The 26,464-nt window shown below is 41.4% G+C and overlaps 1 protein-coding gene across 1 annotated transcript in view; it reads left to right on the top strand.

The window, feature by feature from the left end:
• The window catches only part of ABLIM2 (actin binding LIM protein family member 2), a 236,507-nt gene that overhangs the window by 36,811 nt on the left and 173,232 nt on the right, over positions 1 to 26,464 (top strand). Inside the window, exon 2 of the mRNA XM_082264258.1 lies at positions 9,166 to 9,312. Within this exon, the coding sequence (XP_082120384.1) occupies positions 9,166 to 9,312 (147 nt within the window). The remainder of the gene's footprint in view (positions 1 to 9,165; positions 9,313 to 26,464) is intronic.

Below are 26,464 nucleotides of genomic sequence, written 5' to 3'. Positions count from 1 at the left end.
AGACTTGTATATAACTTTTGTCTTCTGGATCTACTGACCATTTTGTAGTTTTCACTGAAGGTAACTTGTACTTATGTATTTTTCTATCCGTCTATAATACCCAAAGTTGTTACAAGTTTATTTTAACTTTGCAAGTATATGAGAGATCACATGACACATTCCTAATGCTATGAATACACAATGGAGTACTTCTCATTGGTCCTCTTTGGTAAATTAAATCCAGTAGACAAGTCCCAAATGAACTGACACACTAGGCAGTACATGGTAAATATTTGTCTTGGTAAAGGGGTACACGATATAGTAAAGTTGGGAAACACAACCATAAAGTGAGTTTGTTACAGTCTTTAAAGCAGTATTAACCACTTCTGGACCGGAAGGATTTGCCCCCTTAATGACCAGGCCATATTTTGCGATTCGGTACTGCGTTACTTTAACGAACAATTGCGCGGGCGTGTGACGCTGTACCCAAATAAAATTGATGTCCTTTTTTTCCCACAAATAGAGCTTTCTCTTCTTCTGTGATTTTAATTTTTTGCGCGATAAACAAAAAAAGAGCGACAATTTTGAAAAAAAAAAAACAATATTTTTCACATTCTGCTATATAACATTCCCAAAAAAAAGAAAAAAGTAAAAATCAAATTTTTTTTTACTTTTTAGGCCAATTTGTTTTCTGCTACATATTTTTGGTAAAATAATCGTATTTTGATTGGTTTGCACAAAAGTTATTGCATCTACTAACTACGGGAAAGATTTATGTCATGTTTAATGTTTTTTTCTTTACTAGTAATGGCGGCGATCTTCGATTTTCTGCGGGACTGTGACATTGCGGCGGACAAATCGGACCCCTAACTGACATTTTTTACACTTTTGGGGGGTACCAGTGACATTACTACAGTAATCAGTGCTAAAAATATGTACTGTTACTGTAATAATGACACTGGCATGGGAGGGTTTCACGGTATAGGTGCTCAAGGGCTTAAATGTAAGCCTAGGGAGTGATTCTAACTGTATGGGGGTTGGACTTATAATATATAATATAATACATTTTTGGTTTTTCTTTTAATAACGCTTTAAGCTATTCAGTTATGTTTTTAATTTATTTCCATCCAGGGAAGTAGAATTCTACTTTAAGAGCTAGCAAAATGTTATGCAGAAAAAAGGATTTTCATGCACAGTTTTGGAATGGTTTGCAGGAAAACATTGATGGTATAGTTGTCGGCAGTGAAAGGCAATAGTGATGTGATGAGATGTGCGTGGGTGACTCAGGGAGGATCTCAATAAGCACTGTGTAGAACAAGTCACGCTGTGTTAGTCACAGAAAGGAGCAAAGCTATAATTGTCACGACACACCTGTGCAATGCCGAATGCTGAGACCAGTCATCTGACTGAGATGTAATAAATGGAACTGTCTTAAGAGGTGAGCACAGAGCGAGTGTGATGGCTGTGAAGCTGACTCTTCCTGTACAATCATGGTTCGGTGGTGGAGGTGGGTACACACATGGCAAGACCCTCAATGATCCCCATAAATACTAAAGAAAACTCCAATGAAGGAAAAATTAAAACTAAACTCCAACTAAAAAAAATTTAACCCTGAAGTTGGTAATACCCCCCCCTCCCCCACCTCGACCGCAAGGGGTTACTGTTTGCTTTGCCTAAGGAATAATGAATAAGGTCATATACTTGCCTCTTATACTTAAAATGTAATATTTTGCAGTTTATTCACTTGCTGACCGCAATACATAAACATACGTTGCAGCAGTGGCGGCTGGTGAATGAAAATTTGGGGGGGGGGCGGCAAAACCAACACCCCACCCCCGGCGGGCCAGCAATCAAATCTACCACCCCCTCCCTCCTACCCCCTCCCTCCTACCCCCTCCCTCCTACTCCCTCCCGGGATGGACGGCTGGCTGCCAGCATCCTTACCTGCTCCTTCCCCGAGCGGCTGTGAGTCTCCTCCCTCTTTCTGGCATATGGCCAGTAAAATCGCTTCTCGTTTCAGTCAATCAGGAAAGGGCTTCCTGATTGGCTGGGAGGAGAATCAGTGTGATAATAGCGAATATTAATTTGCTATTGTCATACAACTGGGTGGGTTCAGGGTGCAGTGCTCTGCGCCCTGAGCCCACCCCTTTTTGAAGCCTATTAGAGCCTCTGGCTCTAATCACGTGCTTCAAAAAAAAAAAATCCCCTATTGGAATCAATGCGTCCGGTGCCCTGCATGTAGATTAGGGGGCTGGATGCATTGATGGGGGATGGCGCCCCTGTGCCCCCAATGGACGGGCCGCCACTGCGTTGCAGCTAGCAAGTGTTCTTTTATTTTACAGCCAGCGATTGGCATTCTCATGAAAGCGATCCAAGCAGATAACTAGCTGCTGGATCGCTTTCAGAAGCAGCAGTAGGGGTTGTTCCACAACACCCCGCTTTTTGATTTTTTGTTTTTATAGGTAGAAGGGAGATTTGGGATTTTTTGACCCCAGATGTCTCCATAAAGAGGACCTGTCATCCCTTATATCTATTACAAGGGATGTTTAAATGCCTTGTAATAGGAATAAAAGTGATTAAAAAAAATAAAATTAAATAAATTAAAAAAATGTAAAGTGCTCCCACCCCTCCGTGCTCGCGCCTAGAAGCAAACGCATATGTAAGTTGTGCACACATGAAAACAGTGTTCACACCACACATGTGAGGTATTACCATAAACGTTAGAGCAAGAGCTATAATTCTAGCGCTAGACCTCATCTGTAACTCTAAATAGGTAACCTGTAACTATTTTTAAAGTGTTGCTTATGGAGATTTTTAAGCATCATAGTTTGTCACCATTTCACGAGCGTGCACAATTTTAAAGCATGACATCTATTTAGTTGGCGTAACATCATCTTTTATTATTCTAAAAAAATGGGCTATATATAGTGTTTCTCTTACGTCCTCCGACAGCCGCCGCCACCTCTAAGTCATCACTATTGGGTATTGACTTCCGCTCAATACCCAATAGTGATGACTTAGAGGTGGCGACGACTGTCGGAGGACTCAGAGAAAGGAATTTTACGGTAAGATTTTACAACAATTCTGTTTTTTTTGCATTAAAATTCATTAAAGGAGTTGAAAAGTCTCTATGAAAAAAACTTTTTTGCTTCAGCTGCCCATAGAGTCTCCCCCCCCCCTTTTTTCTTACCTGAACCCGATCATTCCAGCTACGAGCACAAGCTCAGCGGCTATAGCCGCTGTCTTGGGTCCTCATTGGATAGATTAATAGCAGCAGGACCCAGGGGCGGGGCTAAGTCCGGCTCTCTGTGTCAATGGACTTGTGAGCGTGCCCGCACGGGTGCCCCATGGAAAGTGGCTCTCCGTGGGGGCACCCGATGAAGAGGAGGAACCAGGAGCGACGTCAGAGCATCCCAGAAAAGGAGGATCGGGAGTGCTCTGTGAAAATTTCTTTGCACAGAGCAGGTAAGTATAACATGTTTGTTATTTAAAAAAAAAAAAAAAACCTTTACAATCACTTTATTTTTTCCAAAACAATTACGGGTTGAAAAACCACTGTGCAAGCATAAAAAAATTGCAATAATTGCCATTTTATTTTCTAGGGCCTTTGCTAAAAATATATAATGTTTTGGAGTTCTAAGTAATTTTCTAGCAAAAAATACAAATTTAAACTTGTAAGCAAAAAGTGCGAGAAAAAGCTTGTTCGGAAAGTGGTTATTAGTCCTTTGATGTGGTGGCTGCATTAGCTTTTTTTCAGGCATTTTTTCGACTGGTGATCCTGCCAGTAACACATTTCTCTTCCTAAGGTGGCAACACATTATCTGTCGAGGAGCAGCTTTCTCACCCTAGGATAGGACTACAGAATACCTCTTCTCTTCTCTTCTCGTCTCTTCTCGTCTCTCCTCTTCTCTTCTCGTCTCTCCTCTCCTCTCCTCTTCTCTTTTCTTCTCTTCTCTTCTCTTCTCGTCTCTTCTCCTCTCTTCTCTTCTCCTCTCTTCTCCTCTCTTCTCTTCTCTTCTCCATAACATAGAGGGAAGGTGGTGGGGGGGGGGGGGTTGGGGAATTGTAGTCTACAATTCAAGAACTTATCAGCTCTCATAATTTCTGGTAGGGTCACAACAAATTTTTCTTTTCTTTTTTTGCACTTATTGAAAAGTTATAGTTCATTGTTAGAGTTTATATACTGTACAATTTGAAGGTGAACTCCGTACAGATATTAAAAACGCCAAATAATGTGGGTAGGTATTTGGGCCCTTATACACGGGCTTTCCAGTTAGGTCCCCGTGTCATTTTTTCAGGGAGACCATATCAGGAGATTCATGTCAGTTTATGGGCAAGCGGATGTTCTGTAACTAGTGTTATAATAGCATTGGATCAAGGTTTGCTAATTTGTCAGCCAATAGAAAGGAGATTTACTAAACTAGATATGGAGAAATTATAGAACCGCAATCTCAAAATGTGTGTATCGAAATATGACCTACCTGTTTATTCAGCATCAAGCATACTATATGAATAGGCTCTGGTTGCAGCCCTCCTCTGACCCATGAACCACATACTTGTTGGATTTAACTGAAAACCCAAAACCAGGAAAATGCAGAACCCCCCAATCCTTCCCAACAACTCTGGTTCCACCAATTCACAACTCTAAAATAAACCCTAGGCACTTTTTAACACCCCCACCCCTGGAGCTTCTTTTGTAAGTGTAGACTGGTGATCTACTGCTGTAGTTCAGGCCCGCTTTTGACCAGTCTAGTTGCCACTGGTATTTCAGGACCCTGCAAGCATTCAGCCATTGAACCCAAAGGGGTTGATTTACTAAAACTGGAGAGTGCAAAATCTGGTGCAGCTATGTCTGTTAGCCAATCAGCTTCTAACTTCAGCTTGTTCAGTTAAGCTTTGACAATAAAGCCTGGAGGATTTTGCACACTCCAGTTTTAGTTATCAACCATCAATCAAGGGGACAAGTTCATATGACCAGGCAGCAAAATGAGCATTGGAAGAAGGACTCCCTCTTTCTGAAATCCAGAGGAAAATAGACTTGTCATGTGACCACAAATTCTGGTTGGAGTTAAACTTAACAAATTCCTTGAAATTAGCATGTGCCACTTTAACCAGGTAATGGCTGCTTCCATCAGAGCTTTATGACACATATTCTTCCGCACAGAGTTCCTATTAGACCTGAACCACAGAGCTACAACAGCAGCTGTGAATTAATCAGACAACGCTTTCGCTGGTTTAATTCAACGCACATTCATTTCTAAATTGCTCACCTTGATCACGCTGAGGCTAAATGATTCACTATTGTACTCCATCTAAAGGATTTATTTTAGATCAGCAGTAAATGGTTTCTCTGCCTTCAACAGGGGAATTAATTAAATGTTTTCAATCTGTTTCCTGGAGCTTGTCTGCCATGGACTTGTGACATGTATTATTTATGACGGCTTTCCTTTCTCAATGAAGTTAAAATTTAATGCTATAATACCTAGGACTCCCTGCAGTGCTTCGCCTATACTGTGTGCTGTTTGTTGTTTCATAAGCACATTATTTAATGTAGTAATCATAGTAATAATAAATGTAAAGGTAAAAAGTACCATTAAAGGTAAACTAATCCTGTTATTTATATGTTTATTATGTGAGTTATGCAGTCATTTGACCCAAACCTGATTCTTGTCCCTAGTCACTATTGGCTTTGAAATTTGACATCTATCCAGTGGTAAAGGTGGAGGTTGCAGGAAATATCTAATCTGTTGTTATGGCTCTGTCCAGTTCTACTCAGGCATTACTTGTTTCCAGCTCTACTCTGGCATTACTCATTTCCAGCTCTGCTCGGGCATTGCTAATTTCCAGCTGTGTTTGGGCATTGCTCATTTCCTGCTCTGCTCGGGAATTGCTCGTTTCCAGTTCTGCTCGGGCATTGCTTGTTTCCTGCTCTGCTCGGGCATTGCTTGTTTCCTGCTCTGCTCGGGCATTGCTCGTTTCCAGTTCCACTCAGGCATTCGTAGTTTCCAGCTCTGCTCGGGCATTGCTTGTTTCCAGCTCCGCTCGGGTATTGCTCGTTTCCAGCTCTGCTCAAGCATTTCTCATTTCCAGCTCTGCTCCGGCATTGCTCGTTTCCAGCTCTGCTCGGGCATTGCTTGTTTCCAGCTCTGCCCAGGCATTACTCATTTCCAGCTCTGCTCAGGCATTTCTCATTTACAGCTCAGCTCGGGCATTGCTCGTTTCCAGCTCTGCTCGGGCATTACTCTTTTACAGCTCTGCTCGGGCATTGCTTGTTTCCAGTTCTGTTCAGGCATTGCTCACTACAGCTCTGTCCAGCTCTACTCAAGCATTTCTTGTTTCCAGCTCTACGTGGGCATTGCTCGTTTCCGGTTCTGCTTGGGTATTCCTCGTTTCCATCTCTGCTCGGGTATTGCTCATTTCCAGCTCTGCTCAGGCATTTCTCATTTCCAGCTCTGCTCGGGTATTACTCTTTTACAGCTCTGCTCGGGCATTGCTTGTTTCCAGTTCTGTTCAAGCATTGCTCACTACAGCTCTGTCCAGCTCTACTCAAGCATTTCTTGTTTCCAGCTCTTCGCGGGCATTGCTCGTTTCCGGTTCTGCTTGGGTATTCCTCGTTTCCAGCTCTGCTCAGGCATTACTCATTTCCAGCTCTGCTTGGGCATTGCTCGTTTCCAACTCTGCTCAGGCATTACTCACTTCCAGCTCTGCTCAAGCATTGCTCGTTTCCAGCTCTGCTAGGGCATTGCTTGTTTCCAGCTCTGTTCAGGCATTGCTTAATACAGCTCTGTCCAGCTCTACTCAGGCATTTCTTGTTTCCAGCTCTGCTCGGGCATTGCTTGTTTCCAGCTCTGTTCAATCATTGCTCATTAAACCCCTTTCACGCGACCATTCCGGTCATATCCACCTTTTCGTTTTTCAGGTGGATCTGATCGGACTGTCCATTCACCCCTATGGACCAACCCTCCTACCTCCAATTCGATCCAGTTTACAAAAAAAAAGGGAAGGCGATTCATTCTCCTCCATCTAGGCAGATCGGATCGGGGGCAGTCAAGTGTAAGCTACAGGTGTGGCAACCTTCAATCTTCATGGAGCCTAAATGGACAGATCTTTCACCCTGCACCACCAAAATAGACCACTGTAGATTTCCACCAACTTGAACCACCAATATATGCACTGAAGCTTTGCTGCCCTCTTCAATGTGGGGGACACAATGATAAAACACAAACATAAGAAGAAGGCGCACCAGCCTAATGCATTAACGTAAAACTCTTTAATAAATAAAAATAGTAGAATCCATTGTGCTCACAAAAGAAGAAACAACACAGGACGTTACAATAACCAAGACACCACTAGAGGCATATCAATCGAATTGGGCACAGCGAACGTATTTCAGGGGCTATGCTATCTTCCTCGGGCTGTGAGGAAGAGGGGATGGCCCTTGAAACATGTTAGCTGTGCCAAATCGATGGATATGCATCTGGTGGTGTCTTGGTTATAGTAACACCTGTGTTATTTTTCCTTTTGTGAGTAGAATAGATTCTACTTTTTTAATTTATTAAAAAAAAGTAGAATCCATTGTTGCTGGCCCGGATTGCCTGACCCTTTTGTCATCTTTTGCCTTAGCTTCTGTCTTTGTTGCCAACCTGAACTGTTGAACTACTCTCTGCTTGCTGCCTGCCCAGACTCTGCTTGACCTGAACGTTGCTCTAGTCTCCTCTCTTCTGTACCTGCACAAATAGCAAAATCTATTTCCACCATAAGAGCCAATGCCACCTGCTACGGGGTGACAACCTGTTAACAAAAGTTGACAACCTGGGCAGTTTTTAAGGAACAGTCAGATACAATTTTGAGAAGTTGTGGGCAGATAAGATATGGCATAACAGACAACGGGTGGACCCTAATTTGACAGCTCCCATCAACAAGGCAGGTGTTTCTTAACAGTTTGTCGTAATACGAAGACAGCTTGTAACATGGCAGTCTTTTTTAACATGCATCCTCTTTTTTTCCATTGTGAAAATGACGCCTCTGATATGGTAGCTGTCTCTCGTAACTTGGCAGTCTTCGTAATGTGACAGCTCTAATAAAGCATGAGCTGCCTGTTGGAAAATGACAGTCTCCTGTAATGTAGCAGTTCTAATTAAGCATGGCAGCTCTCTCTTGGAACATATTAGTCTCCTGTAATATAACTGTTCTTATAAAGCATAGCAGCTGTCTCTTAACAGTCTCAAGAAACATGGCAGATATGTAAGAACATGTGAACAGCCCCATCCAGCTGTTATTTTACAATTCTGGTGGGCAGCCGTGAGATAGTAAAACTGCAGCCCAGTTGCATATTTTTACTGCCCCTGAGCAGCCTATTCCATAAGGGTTCCTATTATTCCCAGTGCCAGGTGTTTGTTTGTGTTTGTTTATGTATGGACCTTCCCAGGCACAAAATTAATATTGATCAGAATTAAGTTCTGCCCCCCCACAGTTAGGGATGCACCGATCCGATATTAGGATCGGATATCGGCACCAATACTGCCACAATAGCTGGATCGGGGGATCGGTAAAATTAACCGATCCAGGGGCCGATCTGGTTTTGCTGAGTCCCGGCTCAGCTGTCCCTTACTTGCACGGAGCCGACGATCCCCGGGCCGATCCGGTTTTGCCGAGTCCCGGCTCAGCCGTCCCTATACTTGGTGTAGTATGGGATGGGAGCCCCTACTTCCTGTATAGGTGGTATCAGATGCACTCCGTCTGTGAATGGAGGAGCCATACACATGAAGCAGCGGCTTTGATCTGTACTGCAGCCGCATGCATATTGTGTAGGTGTGTAGTTCCGGATTGGTTTCGGTATCGGCAGATACACAATGCCAGGTATCGGTATCGGGACAAGAAAAGTCAGATCGGTGCACCCCTACCCACAGTAGTCCCAGTTTCTCATGTGGCTGTTGGGAGATTTATTTGTCCACCCCTAGTCTATGGTGCTGTATCCCCCCAAAAAAATTCAAAGCATGCAAAGAGTCATGTGTTTCTAATGAATATAAGTCCTTTATTTACTTTTTTAAAGTATTTTGAAAGCATTTAAATAAAATGTCATGTTTTTAATTTCCTAGTCACAATATATAATCTTATATATGAAGAATTTAGTCATGTGCTTAGAACATTCTGTAACTGTAAAATAATATGTCTTATTCTCTTCAGCAGTATCTCAGCATCAGGCTGTGCCGAGCCACCTTGAGAAGCCTGCCGGAAATGCCATCCTCTGCAGCAACTGCGAAATCGCCTGTAAAGGGGAAGTTTTGAGAGTGCAGAATAAGTATTTCCATATCAAATGCTTCAAATGTAAAGGTAGGGCCAATATATTAATATCTATTCATATACATTCATTCATTTTTCACAGTATAACTACTCTTACCCTAAAGAATCCTTCCTATACTACTAACAAAACTTATTTACTACATACAGTTAAAGTAAAACTCAAGGGAAAACTTTCTTTTCCGTTTTGGATAGAGTTAGGCTTGGTTCACACTAATGCGGCCGTGCGTTCTGGCGGCGGGAATCAATTCCCGCAACCACCCACAGCCAAATCACACTGCTGTTGCTAGATTCTGAATGGCATCCCAAAGCATCTCAGCCTGCAGCGCCTTTGCGGGTGCGGAAACCACAAGGAAACTTATTGGTCAAAAAGACTTTCCCTGTGGCTGTATTTCAAACACGGAACGCATGGTCCTCACTAGTGTAAACCGCGCCTAAGGGAAGGACCAGACTGATGTGAATGTACAATATGTATGTAAAGAGCTGCGTAAATTGACAGTGCTATAAAAGTACCTGTAATAAATAAAATCCATTAAATCAAAGCTGCTGACTTTACTGATCGAGCAAAAAAAAAAAAAAAAAAAAAACAAGCTGGTTGTACAGAAGTTCATCAGGAAATTTACTTTTGTACAACCAGCAAGCCCATGGATGAATCAAAATTTGGCCGGCCCCTGTGAACCAGCCAAAATTAGATCCATTTATGGCCGGCTCAAGAGGGATGACCCCCCAACCCTCTTTCAGTGTATCTGTGCAAGGATCAGTAAAAGCCAACATCAAGACAGATTTAGGGACTTAGGCTAAAATCTATATTTAATTAATAATACATAACTGGAATATATCTTTTTTTTTATGTGTGCATTAAGTTAATCTTAGAAGTGGCAGAGATTCTAAACTTTATTTGAATCCTGCATATTTTATCAGTGCCAGTCTCCCCCCAACTCTCTTGATAAACAACTTTGCCCCTGCCAATAGGATCAGAAAAGACCATTGCTGGACAAGTTGGAAAGGCTACATGCTTGTTTCTCATCCGCGTCCCTACCTTATTTGCTATTTTTTTAAAGGTTTGCAGGAAATCATAAAGCCAGGGTGATTTTTGAATGTCATATGTAGGCAACCATTTTCATGATCCTTCCTTTGGGGTCATTGTTTGAATTTAGAAACAAATTGAATTTGACTAAGGACCCAAATATTGGACTCAGTATATATGTACATTGAAGGGTAAACAGCAAACTGTAGCCGTAAGTTGGTGTCCAGGGGGCAACTTTGGTATAAAGCATGGTGGAGTTCAACTTTAATTGCTTCCCACCCGGGCCTATTGTCAAATGATGGCCAAGTTCTCTCATCCAGGGTGGATATAATGTCCTCCCAGTCACGCACTGTGCACGCCCTGGGGCCACGCTGCAGCGGGATCTTTTACACACTGTATCCACTGGTTAACAGATCATTGTAGCGGGCTGGTGCCGGTACCATGTGATCGCTGAGACCAACCACAGCAATCACATGACAGTTGTACACAATGAATAGCTTTCATTCATATCCATCCATTGTGTAGTATTGGCCGTCTCTGTGTTGATCTCTGTGATTGGTCACAGTGATCACATGGTACAAACAGGGCCAATCACAGTGCTTTTGTACCATGTAAAAGCTGCGGCCAATCACAGCTTTTCAACAGTACACACTAAATGAATTCAAAAATTGCTTATAACGGTGATTATCACTGTTATTAGCAATCATAGAGTGTTAAAAAAAGTCTTGATAAATGGCGGGCCCAGGGGGGGGGGGACAGCTCCCCTTTTGTTTCAATTATCCATAGTGAACAACTTTTTCTCCACATTCAAACCTTTTGTCCACATTTGAAAATGTTCCATTGTTCTGTATCTTAATGTGCACTATGTAACAGCTATGCTTCAATGTAATTCTGTATTTTCATATGTATCTCGTTCTTTTTAAACTCAATAAATCTTACAACATTATAAATGTTTAAAAGAAAAAGTCTTGATCACTATGGTAACACTGTACTGCTCTGGTCACAGTATGTAAAAAAATGTTTAAAAAAAAAAATGTCTTTTTTTTTACATACTGTCACCAGTCAGTATCCCTGATTGGTGCCACACCAGTCATTTGATGACTCTGCACTGCTCTGGTGACAATATATAAAAAAAGAAAATTGTGCAAAAAAAAAAAAAAAATTTTATTTATTGACTTCATTTGTGAAAAAATTGTGCCAAAAAAAGTACAACTTCAAAAAACTCACCATGTCTCTTTCTAAATACCTTAAGCTGTCTTCTTTCCAAATAGGAGTAATTTAGGGGGTATTTGTACTATCTTGGCATTTCAGGGCCTCAAGAAATGAAAAAGGCCATCAGTACAATCAGGAATAATCAATTTTCAGTTATATATACCATAGTTTGTAGACTTTATTGGGCTGATTTATTAAAGGCAAATAGAATGTGCACTTTTGCAGTTGCTCCAGAGTTTAGTAAATGATCAGAAGCTTTGCTGACTTCCATCATCCAATCATGTGCAAGCAAAAATGCTGTTTTTTTTTTCTTTTTCTTTTTGCATTTTCCTTGCACATAATTGGGTATTCTTTGCAAAATGCACAGTCTATTTGCCTTTAGTAAATGAACCCCAATCTTCTCTTTCTGTGGCCTTGTGTTTTCCCTGGAGCTTGTAAATAATTACTGCTGGACCTGGTTGAGCAAATTTGGTGTAACAAACAAATGAACCTGATGAACATTATGGTAGAGGCATTTTAATCTGCATTCCTAAGAGTCCAAATCATTTGGCTAAGGGTAACTTTGCTGGACATGTTTATGGCAGTTGGCCAAATGTGTTTTCTTATTCACAGACACTGCCTTTTTTACGTAAAGGGAGTCTTTGCAGACTAGGTAGTTATGACTGATCCGTTCCACATACTGAGAGCCAAGGGAACTGGATGTACAGAAACAGGTTACTTATTTGCTCCAAAACAGGATCCATCTGTTAGGAACCAGAACAATCCACCTGAGTCCTGACCTTTCCAACACATCTGATGATGCAGCTAGGAATTGATAGAAGCTTGCTAACCAGAGTTGAAAAACTGCATTTTATGTGTTAAAGTCTAAATCCTGATCTCCTTTGTGTTCATAGCTGCTTGGTCATGGAAGTCCCCCACTACTTCATTAGACATGATTAAGACCAAATGCTCCTGGATAATGGTCAATAGGAAACTCCTGGCCATCCTGAATGATAAACTATCCCTGCTTAAAAGCCTTGGGAGCCCTGGATCAAATATCTTTCAGCAAACACTTAGTGCTCACGTGTGTTCCCTGTGCTTTGTATAGAGCATTCTGGTTGCACAGACTACCCTATCTACTTCTTTCTCACTCACTGGACTCGTCACCTTCAGCCACCTTATGAGTCGGGAATTGCTTAAGGGGGGGTGTGGCTGCTGCTTGCCCAAAACTACGGGGGCCAGGATGGTGCCTTTCCCCTCTCACTATGGTACATGACTACGGAACCCAACGTGGTCTACAATATATCTTTTTTCTTGCTACATGCTCACTAGCTCAAGTTGATTTGGTTATGTTAGTAAATTGACTCTACAGAAGTTTGTACTTGTATTGTACCCATATTACAAAACTTACCAATACAAAATATTGGAAAAGACAAGAGTAGATCCTAGGTTCTCTAACCAAGTACACCTCCTGTGAGTTAGCTTAGGCTGTTGTTAGATTTGACGCTACAGAGACCTACTGATCATCATGTGAGTTTATATAGCAGGAAAACCTACTGTGCTCCCATATACCTTAGATTGTAAGCTCCTTGAGGGCAGGGACTGATGTGAATGTCCAATGTATATGTAAAGTGCTGCGTAAATTGACAGCGCTATATAAGAACCTGAAATAAATAAATAAATAAATAAATAAATATGCCACCACTCTGTACTGATAGTCTCTGAAGACCACTTTAACAATGGAAATTATTAGCAAGAAGGCCATAGGGCTCTTACAATGTGAGAATCCAACTGACAAATATGTTTTTGTTGTTTCTTTCACGCTTAATTTACTGCAACAGCTGACAATGCTGATATCACCTTGTGCCCACTCCATATACTGAGAGCAACAGTATCCCAATATCCATATATCCATATATATTTTCTCTAATACCAGTTCAGATAACTTATAAATACTCTCAAGGGTTGTACTAGATAAAAAAGGAATACGGATAATGTTTCCCTATTGAAATTATTGTCACAATAATTTTTTAATTCTTGGATCTTTGTAATACTTTGTAATGCTTTCATAAAAAATGAATAAAAAACACTTATCAGGATTTTATTGGAATGATAAAAGCAGAAAAAGTACACACTGGAAAGTGCAGATCAAACCACTTTAAAAGGGAGAAATTGAAATTGCACATGTAAGGTAACTGGTCAATGTGTATCACCAAAAACAGCTCTTCCGGAGGAATACCAAGTCCGGCCAATAGATGTAGAAGCTGTAGTGAAAGAGACAGCAACCAAAGTTGGAAAAAAATCAGTGGTGGACACTGGAAAAAAACATGAGTAAGAAAACACTAAAATAACATGACTCTAATAAAGGGGCACAAACTCCAAAGTTTATTTGTTTAGTAGTGGGTGTATTGCATCACCCTATACAGTAAACCCCCCTCCATTGCGGGGGTTACGTTCCGGACCCAGCCGCGAAAAGTGAAATTCTGCGAAATAGAAAAACCCTATTAAAATGCATTGTAGGCATGATTTTTTACTGTCACTGTACGTGTAAAAGCATTTTAAGGTCTTTTAACACACTTTTAAAACAATAGAAACTCATTAAAACACATAAAAGATACTGAGAGACATAGCAAGAGCTATGAAAAACACAAAAATATTTCATTTTTAATGATTTATATAGTAAAATAACATTACAAAAAAAAACGCAAATTACCGGGACCGCAAAAACTGAACCGCGATGGAGCGGGGGATTACTGTACACCGATATGGTTCCAGCTTTGGATGTTTCTGCAGTCTCTCTCTTCTCAGTTTTTCCGGTGTCCATCACAGATTTTTTTCTCTTTGATTGCTGTCTATCTCATCGCCGGTGTCTACCTGAGAGTACGATTGCATCTGTTGGCGAGACTTCATATTCCTCCAGATCAGCTGTTTATGTTGTTATGCATTGACCAAGTCACTTATATGTAAATGCAATTTTTATATGTAAGTGCGCTCTGTTTCTGATTTTATCTTTACATGTATAATTTGTCCTTGGGGATATATACAGAGCCAACAAGGTTGTACAGTACCTGCCTGGAACCAGTGTAGTGCGATAAATTTATAATTTTATTGGATTTATAAATACATTTTGTATTCCTTATACATGTGTTTTAACTTGGAGTTCTTCTTGAATGCTGTAAGAAAAGTCCCATTACTAAAAATGTCAGCCATAACTAATATGACCACAGACAGGTTAAGTGTATAACACTCATCTGGTTACAATGGCATCTGAAAGTCATAGGATATGTTAGGCAGCAAGTAAAGATGTTGAAGTTGATGAGTTGAAAGCAGAAAAAAATGGTTATCGCATTTTGTTGTGTATGGGGCTGTGTAGCCACAAATCAGTCATGGTGTTTATGCTGACTCCTGTTCACAGACAAAAGCACCTACAATGGGCATGTGAGCATCAGAACTGGGCCATGGATCAATGGAAGAAGGTGGCCTGGTCAGGTGGCATTTTCTTTTACATCATATGGATGGGTGGGTGTGTCACTCACCTGGGGAAGAGATGGCACCAGGATGCAGCATGAGAAGAAGGCAAGTGTGATGCTTTGGGCAATGTTCTGCTGGAAAACCTTGGGTCCTGCCATTCTTGTGGATGTACTTGGCACATACCACCTACCACCTAAACATTTTTGCTCACCGGGTACACCCCTTCATGAAAACAGTATTCATGGCAGTGGCCTTTTTCACCAGAATAATTTGCCCTGCCACACTGTAAAAATGGATCAAGAGTAGTTTGAAGAACACAATAATGAGTTTTAAGTGATGACTTGGGCTCCAAATTTTCCATATCTTTATCCAGTCGAACATCTGTGGGAAAAAAAAGTTCGATCCATGGAGGCCCCACCTTGCAACTTAAAGGGCATAAAAGGTTTGTTACTGATTGCTTGGTGCAAGACACCGCAGCATACCTTCAGAGGTCTAGTGGCATCCATGCTTCAATGGGTTTGGGCTGTTTTTGCCCACAAATGGGGACCTACTCAATATTAGGTCGATAGTCATTAATTTATGGCTGATCGGTGTGTTTGTATACAGTGGGGAAAATAATTATTTGATCCCCTGCAAATTTTATAGGTTTTCCCACTTACAAAGAAATGAAGGGTCTATCATTTTTATCATTGGTGTATTTTAAATAATAGAGACAGAATATAAACCAAAAATCCAGAAAAAAACACATGATGAAAATATTATAAATTGAGTTGCAGTTCAGTGAGTAAAATAAGTATTTGATCCCCAAGCAAAACATGACTTAGTACTTGGTGGAGAAACCCTTTTTAGCAAGCACAGAAGTAAGACATTTCTTGAAATTAGTACCTAGTTTTGCACACATCTCAGGAGGGATTTAGGTCCACTCGTTTTTACAGATCTTCTCTAAATCCTTAATGTGTCTTGGCTGTTGCTTGGCAACTCAAAGTTTCAGCTCCCTCCATAAATTTTCTATAGGTTTAAGGTCTGTAAACTGGCTAGGCCACTCCATGACCCAACTTCAGTGTTCTGACTGAGGGAAGATGGTTCTAATCCAATATTTTACAATACTTGGCCCCATCTATTGGCCCCTCAATGCGGCAAAGTCTGTCTGTACCTTTAGCATAGAAATAGCCTCCAAACACAGCGAGTCCCCCTTCTCAAGAAGGCACAGTACAATCATGCCAATGAACATCTAAATGATTCAGAGAAGGATTGGGAGAAAATGTTGTGGTCAGATGAGACCGAAATTGAGCTCTTTGGCATTAACTCAACCTACTGGGTTTGGAGGAAGAAAAATGCTGACAATGACCCCAAGAACATCATCCCTACAATCAAGCATGGTGGTAAAAACATGATGCTTTGAGGCTGTTTCTCTGCTAAAGGTTCGGGCCGACTTTTCCACATTACGGAGTCAATGGACGGGGTCATGTATTGTCAAATCTTGGATGAGAACCTTCTTCCCTCAGCCAGAACACTGAAGATGGGTCATGGATGGGTCTTCCAGCATGACAATGACCCAAAACATACCGCAACATAAGGCAACAAAGGAGTGGCTCAAGAAGAAGCACATTAAGGTCATGAAGTGGCCTAGCCAGTCTCCAGACCTTAATACTATAGAAAATATATGGAGGGAGCTTAAAATACGAGTTGCCAACAGACAGTCAAGAAACCTTAAGGATTTAGAGAAGATCTGTAAAGAAGAGTGGACCAAAATACCTCCCTGAGATGTGTGCAAACCTGGTCACCAACTACAAGAAACGTCTTACCTTGCCAACACTGCTTTCTCCACCAATTACTAAGTCATGTTTTGCTTGGGGATCAAATACTTATTTTACTTACTGAACTGCAACTCAATGTATAACATTTGTATTGTGTTTTTTCTGGATTTTCGTTTGATAGTCTGTCCCTATCATTTAAAATATATACAAGAAGGATTCCCCTGAATATGGGACTGTAAATGCCACTGACCACTGTATTTTGTATAAAAATATCGTTATTCAAATTCAAAATTTGTAGACAGACAAAAAAACAAAAACATAAATCAATAACATTTACAGGGCATTAAAATATGCATGCATTTGACAGACCAAATACCGAACCAAATAGGGGCGCTCAGGTGTACAAAGCGATCATGGAACCGGAAACGACCCTACGCGTTTCGGGCAAAAGAGCCCTTTCTCAGGGGTCACCCAAAGCTCCAGATAAAACACCTAGTATATCCTTAGCGTCTAACCCTATGGATTGGATTGGTCTGTCGGCTAAAAAAACGCTCTCACGGACTTCGTAGCCCTTGAACGGGCCTGTGGGAACCTGGGCATTCCTCCTGATGGTAGCAATACCATTTTTTAGCCGACAGACCAATCCAATCCATAGGGTTAGACGCTAAGGATATACTAGGTGTTTTATCTGGAGCTTTGGGTGACCCCTGAGGAAGGGCTCTTTTGCCCGAAACGCGTAGGGTCGTTTCCGGTTCCATGATCGCCTTGTACACCTGAGCGCCCCTATTTGGTTCGGTATTTGGTCTGTCAAATGCATGCATATTTTAATGCCCTGTAAATGTTATTGATTTATGTTTTTGTTTTTTTGTCTGTCTACAAATTTTGAATTTGAATAAAGATATTTTTATACAAAATACAGTGGTCAGTGGCATTTACAGTCCCATATTCAGGGGAATCCTTCTTGTATATACTATAATAGGGATGATGGCCACTGACACTGGGCACTGAGTGAGATAATACCGTTTGTCTCTATCATTTAAAATACACCTATGATAAAAATTATGGACCCTTAATTTCTTTGTAAGTGGGCAAACTTACAAAATCTACATGGGATCAAATTATTATTTTCCCCACTGTATATCACTATCCCTGCAGTCCCTGGAGCTTACAATTGCATGATCCTCCTACCACCATATGTACAGACACTATAGCTTCTCTTTCGGTTGTATAATGAAATCCCTTTGCAGATTGGCCTGAGTAAAGAATCGAGACTAGGATTTCAGCATGGTAACAGTGCTAACCACTGAGCCAACGTACATGTTTCTTACCTGATTGTGGAAACATGCAAAATCACTTTGGATACAAAATATTTTGCTTATAGGTAGATCCAGTGTTTATATGGTTCCATTCCCAGTGAAAGGGAATTTCAGATTATTTTACATTATCATTCTGATCATTGTCCAGAATTCAGAAATACCGGGGTGGGTCAGACTCTGGAAAAGAATTTATAAATTCATACTTGACCTGTGTGGGAGATTCAGGTCACTTTCCAAGCAGCTGCACAGCAAAATTTACATGAAAGACATCTCTGTGCGTGTAACGTTTTTCACCTAAAATCATTTTCATTAATAATTTTTTTGTTGATATTCTTCCATGTTTACAGACATAATTAAATTGTCTTTGAAGAAAAAGCCCATCCTAAAAATGTTGTTAATAACAAATACATTAACTATATTTTCTCAGATTGTAAAACAGGGATGGTAACTGTTATGAAAATTAGCTGACCTCCTAACCACTATTTACCTCTACACATTCTGCTTTGGAAATGGAACTCCGGGGAAGAAATGTTAATGCACAGTTAAATTATATGTACACCCAAACCTTGTAGAACAACCTATTCCGTTTAAAATAGAAATGAAATACAAAACATGTGTGTGTGTGTGTATATATATATATATATATATATATATATATATATATATATACATTATAAATACCTTTTTTCCCATTTTTTTTAAGTGATCACATATTCTCTGTTCTCAGCTGTATAAGAAGCTCAGAGAGCTGAGGGAGGAGAAGCAGCAGCACACTGGTTTTCCCAGTGAATGGCTGGGGGGGAGGGGGGGTGTCAGCATCAATGTTATCATTGGAGGAGAGCAGGCTGAGTCCTCAGCACAGCTAGAAAGCTGACCCGGCTGTGCTGTCATGGCTAGCGTGGTCAGTTTTTAGACCCCTGATGTTTCACATTTGAGACAGAGAAAGAGATGTAGCACATACAGTGGGTACGGAAAGTATTCAGACCCCCTTAAATTTTTCACTCTTTGTTATATTGCAGCCATTTGCTAAAATCATTTAGGTTCATTCTTCTTCCTCATGAATGTACACATAGCACCCCATACTGACAGAAAAACACAGAATTGGTGACATTGTTGCAGATTTATTAAAAAAGAAAAACTGAAATATCACATGGTCCTAAGTATTCATACCCTTTGCTCAGTATTTAGTAGAAGCCCCCTTTTGATCTAATACAGTCAGGAGTCTTTTTGGGAAAGATGCAACAAGTCTTTTACACCTGGATTTGGGGATCCTCTGCCATTCCTCCTTGCAGATCCTCTCCAGTTCTGTCAGGTTGGATGGTAAACGTTGGTGGACAGCCATTTTTAGGTCTCTCCAGAGATGCTAAATTGGGTTTAAGTCAGGGCTCTGGCTGGGCCATTCAAGAACAGTCACGGAGTTGTTGTGAAGCCACTCCTTCGTTATTTTAGCTGTGTGCTTAGGGTCATTGTCTTGTTGGAAGGTAAACCTTCGACCCAGTCTGAGGTCCAGAGCACTCTGGAGAAGGTTTTTGTCCAGAATATCCCTGTACTTGGCCGCATTCATCTTTCCCTCGATTGCAACCAGTCGTCCTGTCCCTGCAGCTGAAAAACACCCCCACAGCATGATGCTGCCACCACCATGCTTCACTGTTGGGACTGTATTGGACAGGTGATGAGCAGTGCCTGGTTTTCTCCACACATACCGCTTAGAATTAAGGCCAAAAAGTTCTATTTTGGTCTCATCAGACCAGAGAATCTTATTTCTCACCATCTTGGAGTCCTTCAGGTGTTTTTTAGCAAACTCCATGTGGGCTTTCATGTGTCTTACACTGAGGAGAGGCTTCCGTCGGGCCACTCTGCCATAAAGCCCCGACTGGTGGAGGGCTGCAGTAATGGTTGACTTTCTACAACTTTCTCCCATCTCCTGACAGCATCTCTGGAGCTCAGCCACAGTGATCTTTGGGTTCTTCTTTACCTCTCTCACCAAGGCTCTTCTCCCCCGATAGCTCAGTTTGGCCGGACGGCCAGCTCTAGGAAGGGTTCTGGTCGTCCCAAACATCTTCCATTTGAGGATTATGGAGGCCACTGTGCTCTTAGGAACCTTAAGTGCAGCAGAAATCTTTTTGTAACCTTGGCCAGATCTGTGCCTTGCCACAATTCTGTCTCTGAGCTCTTCAGGCAGTTCCTTTGACCTCATGATTCTCATTTGCTCTGACATGCATTGTGATCTGGAAGGTCTTATATAGACAGGTGTGTGACTTTCCTAATCAAGTCCAATCAGTATAATCAAACACAGCTGGACTCAAATGAAGGTGTAGAACCATCTCAAGGATGATCAGAAGAAATGGAAAGCACCTGAGTTAAATATATGAGTGTCACAGCAAAGGGTCTGAATACTTAGGACCATGTGATATTTCAGTTTTTCTTTTTTAATAAATCTGCAACAATGTCAACAATTCTGTGTTTTTCTGTCAGTATGGGGTGCTATGTGTACATTCATGAGGAAGAAGAATGAACTTAAATGATTTTAGCAAATGGCTGCAATATAACAAAGAGTGAAAAATTTAAGGGGGTCTGAATACTTTCCGTACCCACTGTAGATTCATCAGTCCCCTTCTCTGCAGCCTCAGCTGCTCTGGATCCACAAGTGTCAGCAATAAGACAGCACAGCCTGCTCTCCTGTTCAGCAGGTGCGTGGGCCCCCCCTTTTGAAATGATGGGGCCCGGGCCCAGTACAGGAGGGCTGGCTGTACTGCCTTATCAGCAGCCCTGGGTATAGCAGGCACATGTCAAGAATATGAAATGTTGGGTTAACATATTCTTCCAAGAAAATATATGTGGATTGTTTTACTTTCCAAGAGATTTATAATCCTGTTCAGCTATTCTAGTAATCAGGACACCCTGACATACAGCATAGCTAGGTCCTTAACCTGTCTGCAAACATCGCCGGAGCTTAACAATACAGCCTCGTCTGGGATCCTTTCAGTTTTGTGACTGAACAGTGAATAATTAGCAGCACACCAATAAGACAAATCTGCACTCTCCTCCTCTCAACAGCATGCAGTTGTTAGACGGAAAGCACTATACAAAGCATCGGAGCCCTCATTGATTCATTGTGAAAATGCATGGGGATCACATAAAGTTTTTTTTTAGCTAACAGAACGCATTTAAATTACTATATGAAACATAATGTTTCAGGCTCTTGGGAATGGTGGGTGAGTTTGTTTCTTTGTTATCCACTAAGGCAGTGGTCCTCAACCCCGGTCCTCAGGGCCCACTAACAGGCCAGATTTTAAGTATTACCTTGGGGTGATGCAGACTAGAGTACTGCAATCACTGAGCAGAAAATGATATCACCTGGGATGTATTTCAGTTATCTTGCAAACCTGGCCTGTTAGTGGGCCCTGAGGACCAGGGTTGAGGACCACTGCACTAAGGGACACAGGATTGTAGAATAGTCTATGAAGTCTACAGAAGGTTTGGATACCATCAATACAAAAAACATTATGCCAGCCCCTAAATGACTCCACTTCCAACCATTATGACTCAGTTTACTATTAGCATCCTAGAATGTTGGATGTTTCACCGTTCAAAGCTCTAAATCATTTATACAATTTTTTTCTCTGACATCACGATATGTGTTAACTTGTGAATATTTTTTGTTTAATAAGTTAAATCAAGATCTTGAATATGCTGCTTGAGATGGTCTCTTTTTAGCAGCTGTCTGAATTGGCACCCTCCACTGTAGCTTGGGAGGCAATACTTGGACCCTAGTGGGCCAAAGATTGTGGGTCTGTCCTGTAATGTGGCCTTTGGGCACTGAGTATTATGCTACAGGCATTAGTGTACTGTGTTAGCCACAGAGAGTGCTCTCCAGGTTCAGAGCTGTGGCACAGCCTCTGGCATGACCCAGTCTCTCCACCCTCATTTTGTAAGTGAGCCTGATATTGTGGCAAAGATAACCTGGTTAGCAGGTCATTTTCAGTCACTGCATCCTTCATTGTAATGATTTCCAGGTCTTGAATTCTGTGTTAGTTAGCCACAGAACCTTGTCTTCAAGTCTAGAGCCATGGCACGAATGATAGTGTAACCCAGTCTCTGAAAACTCGGTGAGAAAGCCATTTAGGCGGAAAAATTTGGGTATTTCCTCATTGGAGCTTTGGAATCCCTATATGCACCCCACTGTATTGTTGTTTTGCAGGTTTTTTTACTTTTCACTCAGTTCTACATCCTAGTGACATCCAGACCTCTGTGCACCGTGTTAATCAGCTGCAGGGCACTCTTCTAGTCCAGAGCCATGGCACAATCCACACTTTGACCCAGTCTGTTCAGACTCATTTAGTAATTTAAACCATCAAGCTTTAACCATGTTGGTTTTCTCACAGTCATATTTACACACCTCTGTAATGTAATACATTGGGGTTTTGGCAGTGCTGTATCCTGGCCTAGGGCAACTTTGCAGGGGGGGGGGGCAGCAAAAAAAGTATTTCATTATTTGTATAATGACTATGGACTTCCTATTTATTATACAAGTAAGTGAAATAATCCTATAATTACAATCAGTGGCAGCAAACACAAGTCCAAATATCCTAAAAGAGTAATCTTACTAATCCCGTGACATAAGGCTGTTCTAATACCCACTGATGGGGCTGCACTGGTGACCACTGATGAGGCCACACTGATATGCTGCACTGATGGGCAGTAAAGAGGTGGGACTGATGAGGCTAAACTTATGGGAACTGATGAAGCTATACTGAAGGGCACTGATAGTTATGGTCTGTGGTTTACAGATGACAGGGTGGGTCATAAACAGGAAGGGGTGTGGCCTTTACAGGAAGAGGTGGGTCATATTTAAATTTAGCGGGTGCACAAATTTAGTCAGGCCTAGGGCAGCACAAAACCTAAATACACCACTGGGTTTTGGGTGGAATATGTCCTTGGGCACTTGGCTTTGTTTTTGGCAGCACACAAGGCATTTTTTTCCAGATTCAGAACAAGGCACAACCTCTGGTTCTCCACTTAGAAGGAATCTCTGTATGAATTAAAAACAAACATAAAGCGCCACACTAAGTACAACATTACACATGCCAAAACAAGTTTATAAGACAATTGGCAACTTGCACAAAAGTAGCGCTTGTCAGGCCCACCAGGTGTAAACTGGAAAGTTACTTTCTTCTTTATGCATAAGTTGCTAATTGTCTAATAAACTTGTTTGGTCATATGTAATGCTGCATTTAGAGTGGCGCTTTGTTTTTAATTCATACAGAGATTCCTTCACATTTCCAGGGATCTGCCTTCTGAGTGCTGCTTTTTTGCTTAGTTTGTCCCCATAATTATCACCATTTGGATTATTTGATTGCTTTGGCTCATGAACTCAGCCACCACCCATCCTTTGTGCCATCTACTATTGACTCGGGCAATAGTGCCATCTACTATTGACTTGGGTGGCATTATACACTGGAAGTTACTTCACGGTTAAAGAAGTTGAACACTTATATTTTCCCACCTTCTTTCCTTCTTGACGTGGTTACACTTAAGGCTGACATCTTCCACAAGGCAGGGTGTGGTGCATGTGTGCTTCACCTTCTCCTTTTCGGGATTAAAGAAGCAATATCCTATCAAGGCTCCTGCTTCAACAGTAATTTTGGAATTGTCCATTCCCCTGTCTGGTTCCACTACCTGCCTATAGTAACTCTGTTCCTGCTGGTCACCTCCAATCCTCATCAGCACCTGTTGTGTGGGTTTCTCAGCCCATACTCCCTTATCCATAGTAGTGATTTCTACCCCAACCCCTAATAATATAGAGACTCTCCAAGTTTTATACAACCCCACAAAATGGGTTTCACCCTTCACATACAGTCATAAGATGCTTGATAACTACTTTGGATTTTTTATCCACCTGTGCCACTTATTGTAAATATGTATTTGCAGGGTTTGAAGCACACCTTGTTACACACTACAACCAAACTCACTACTGTGCTTGGGCCCCTTAGTGTGCCTGATATTTATATTGCTATCTTTGATTCAGAGTCTCTACAGTGAATCTGTATGGGAGTGGTTTTATAATGATCAATCAGCGGCTGCATCTGCAGGGCTCTAATGAGGTAAGTGGCAAGGTCTGCATCCCTTTAGATATGATTTCCCTTTGGTAGTATTGCACCAAAAATTACATTTTTGTTGCAGGGGATGCCCAAAATCCAACTTGTATCTTAGTGCAGACTTCTGGGAAAATCAGTGACCCAATCATGCAAGCTGGAAATGGCATATCTGGGGGGGGCATTCCATACATCATCTGTGTACAGAACACCTTCAGGTAGCCATATTGCATTGCATTTTACAGAAAATGACAGCGCTGCAGATTGAAAAGGAAAGGTCATTTTTAATAACATTCAATTACAATGTGACTTGTGTTGCAGTTATATACACTATATTATTATTTTTTGTTTTATTTGCTATTATTTCCCCGTGAAAGTGGAGTTACCCTTTAAGCAAGTCCCATATGACTTGGCTTTACAGGAAGATATCAGTCCTCTGATTGATACAGTGCATTCTATGCTGAAATTAAGGACCTTACTGTTCCAGGGATTGAGTTGTAAAGAGCTGCAGCAGCAAAGTCCTTCACAATACATTTTGTTTGTAAAACCTTCCTTTTTGAGGATTGGTATCTACAGGTGGAGTCATGAGATTCCTCTAATATCGAGTGTTTTCCCTTTCCAGGGGAACTTATTGATAAGTGGTCTCCGCACACTGTTGAGGATCCAGTAATTCACCTTAACCACTTGCCGACTGCCGCAAGAACATATACGGCGGCGGTCAGCCCCTCACAGGCAGAGTGACGTATCGGTACGTCACTAGCCTGTGAGGCTCTGGGGAGCGAGCGAGCTCCGCCGGAGGTGCGCTCCTGCGCGGTCACGGACCCCCCCCCCCCGCGCGTGTGACCGGCGGACCCGATGTCCGCCGGTCACTCGGCGATCGTCGGTGCAGAGGGAGAAAGGCAGGCGGCTGATGTAAACAAGCCGCCTGTCATTCTCCCCTGTGTAGGAATAGTAATCATACGGTTCTACTATGTAGGACCGTTGATCACTGTTCCTACACCTCAAGCCACAGCCAATCACAGTTAGAATCACGCCCCTAGGGACACACATAACCCCTCCCTCTCAAAAAAAGTTTACCCCTTCACTGCCATTGTAATTTTACAGTAACAGTGCATATGTATAGCACTGATTACTGTAGAAATGTCACTGGTAACCCCAAAAGTGTCAAAAATGTCAGTCAAGGGTCCGATCTGTCCGCCGCAATGTCGCAGTAATGCAAAAAAAAATCGCAGATCGCCGCCATTACGCGTTAAAAAAAACAACAACAAAAATGACAAAAATCTTTCTCTTAGTTACTAAACGCAATAACTTTTGCTCAAACCAATCAAAATACACTTTTTGCGATTTTTTTTACCAAACATATGTAGCATAAAACAAATTGGCCGAAAATGTTAAAAAATTTAGATTTTTACATTTTTTTGGGGGGGAATTTCATATAAAAAAATTTGAAAAATATTGTTATTTTTGCAAAATTGACGCTCTTTTTTTGTTTATAGTGCATGATCAAAAAATCGCACAGGTGATCAAATACCCCCAAAAGAAAGCTCTGTTTGTGGGGAAAAAAGGACTTTAAATTCGTTTAGGTACAGCGTCGCACGATCGCACAATTGTCCGTTAAATTCAAGCAGTGCCGAATCGCAAAATAGGCCCTGGTCAGGAAGGGGGTAAAATCTTCCGGGGCTTAAGTGGTTAATGAACATAGCATCAAACAGGTTGATTATGTTCTTACCTAAGATTTAAGGATTTTACTGATTTTGACTTGGACTCTGTTCTAAGGTATCAGTCTGGGATGACTGGTAAAACTGTTGGTGCAATAATGGCGGTGACTCATATTAATGCATCCATGTCAGAGTGGATAATTTCTTATAAAAGATATTGTTTCATCTCCAAGGCAGACTTGCATACTATGAAGCTTTTGGAGAGAATGTGTAAAGCTTTGTGTTTCGGCTGTGATAATCTCCCACAGGGTACTAAGCTTGCCTATTGCATGGGCCTAATATCTATTCACATGCATAGAGAATTTTGTCCCTAGGAAAAACTGATGATACCCTTATAGCAGGAATACACGGTTCGAATATAGACCGATAGTTCGATTGCCGACCAATGAAACGGCGTTTGTTATTAGAAATGTCGCCAACATTAACAATTGAAAAAAAAAAATATTTTAAAGAGCAGTCGATTTCATACATAGTGTTGACGTTTCACGTACAAGTGGAAGTGATGTAGTGTGCGTGTGACCTTGTAGCCACGCCCTTCCTCCCAGCACAAACGTTCCTACGCTCTTCGTTGAAGGGACTGGTATATTTAAACCATATATATATTTTTGCT

The sequence above is a fragment of the Pelophylax lessonae genome, assembly GCF_965119305.1.
Source record: "Pelophylax lessonae genome assembly, chromosome: 1".
NCBI classification, from domain to species: Eukaryota; Metazoa; Chordata; class Amphibia; order Anura; family Ranidae; genus Pelophylax; species Pelophylax lessonae.
Note: the sequence above shows the minus strand (reverse complement) of the source record. Positions and strands in the feature narration are given on the sequence as shown.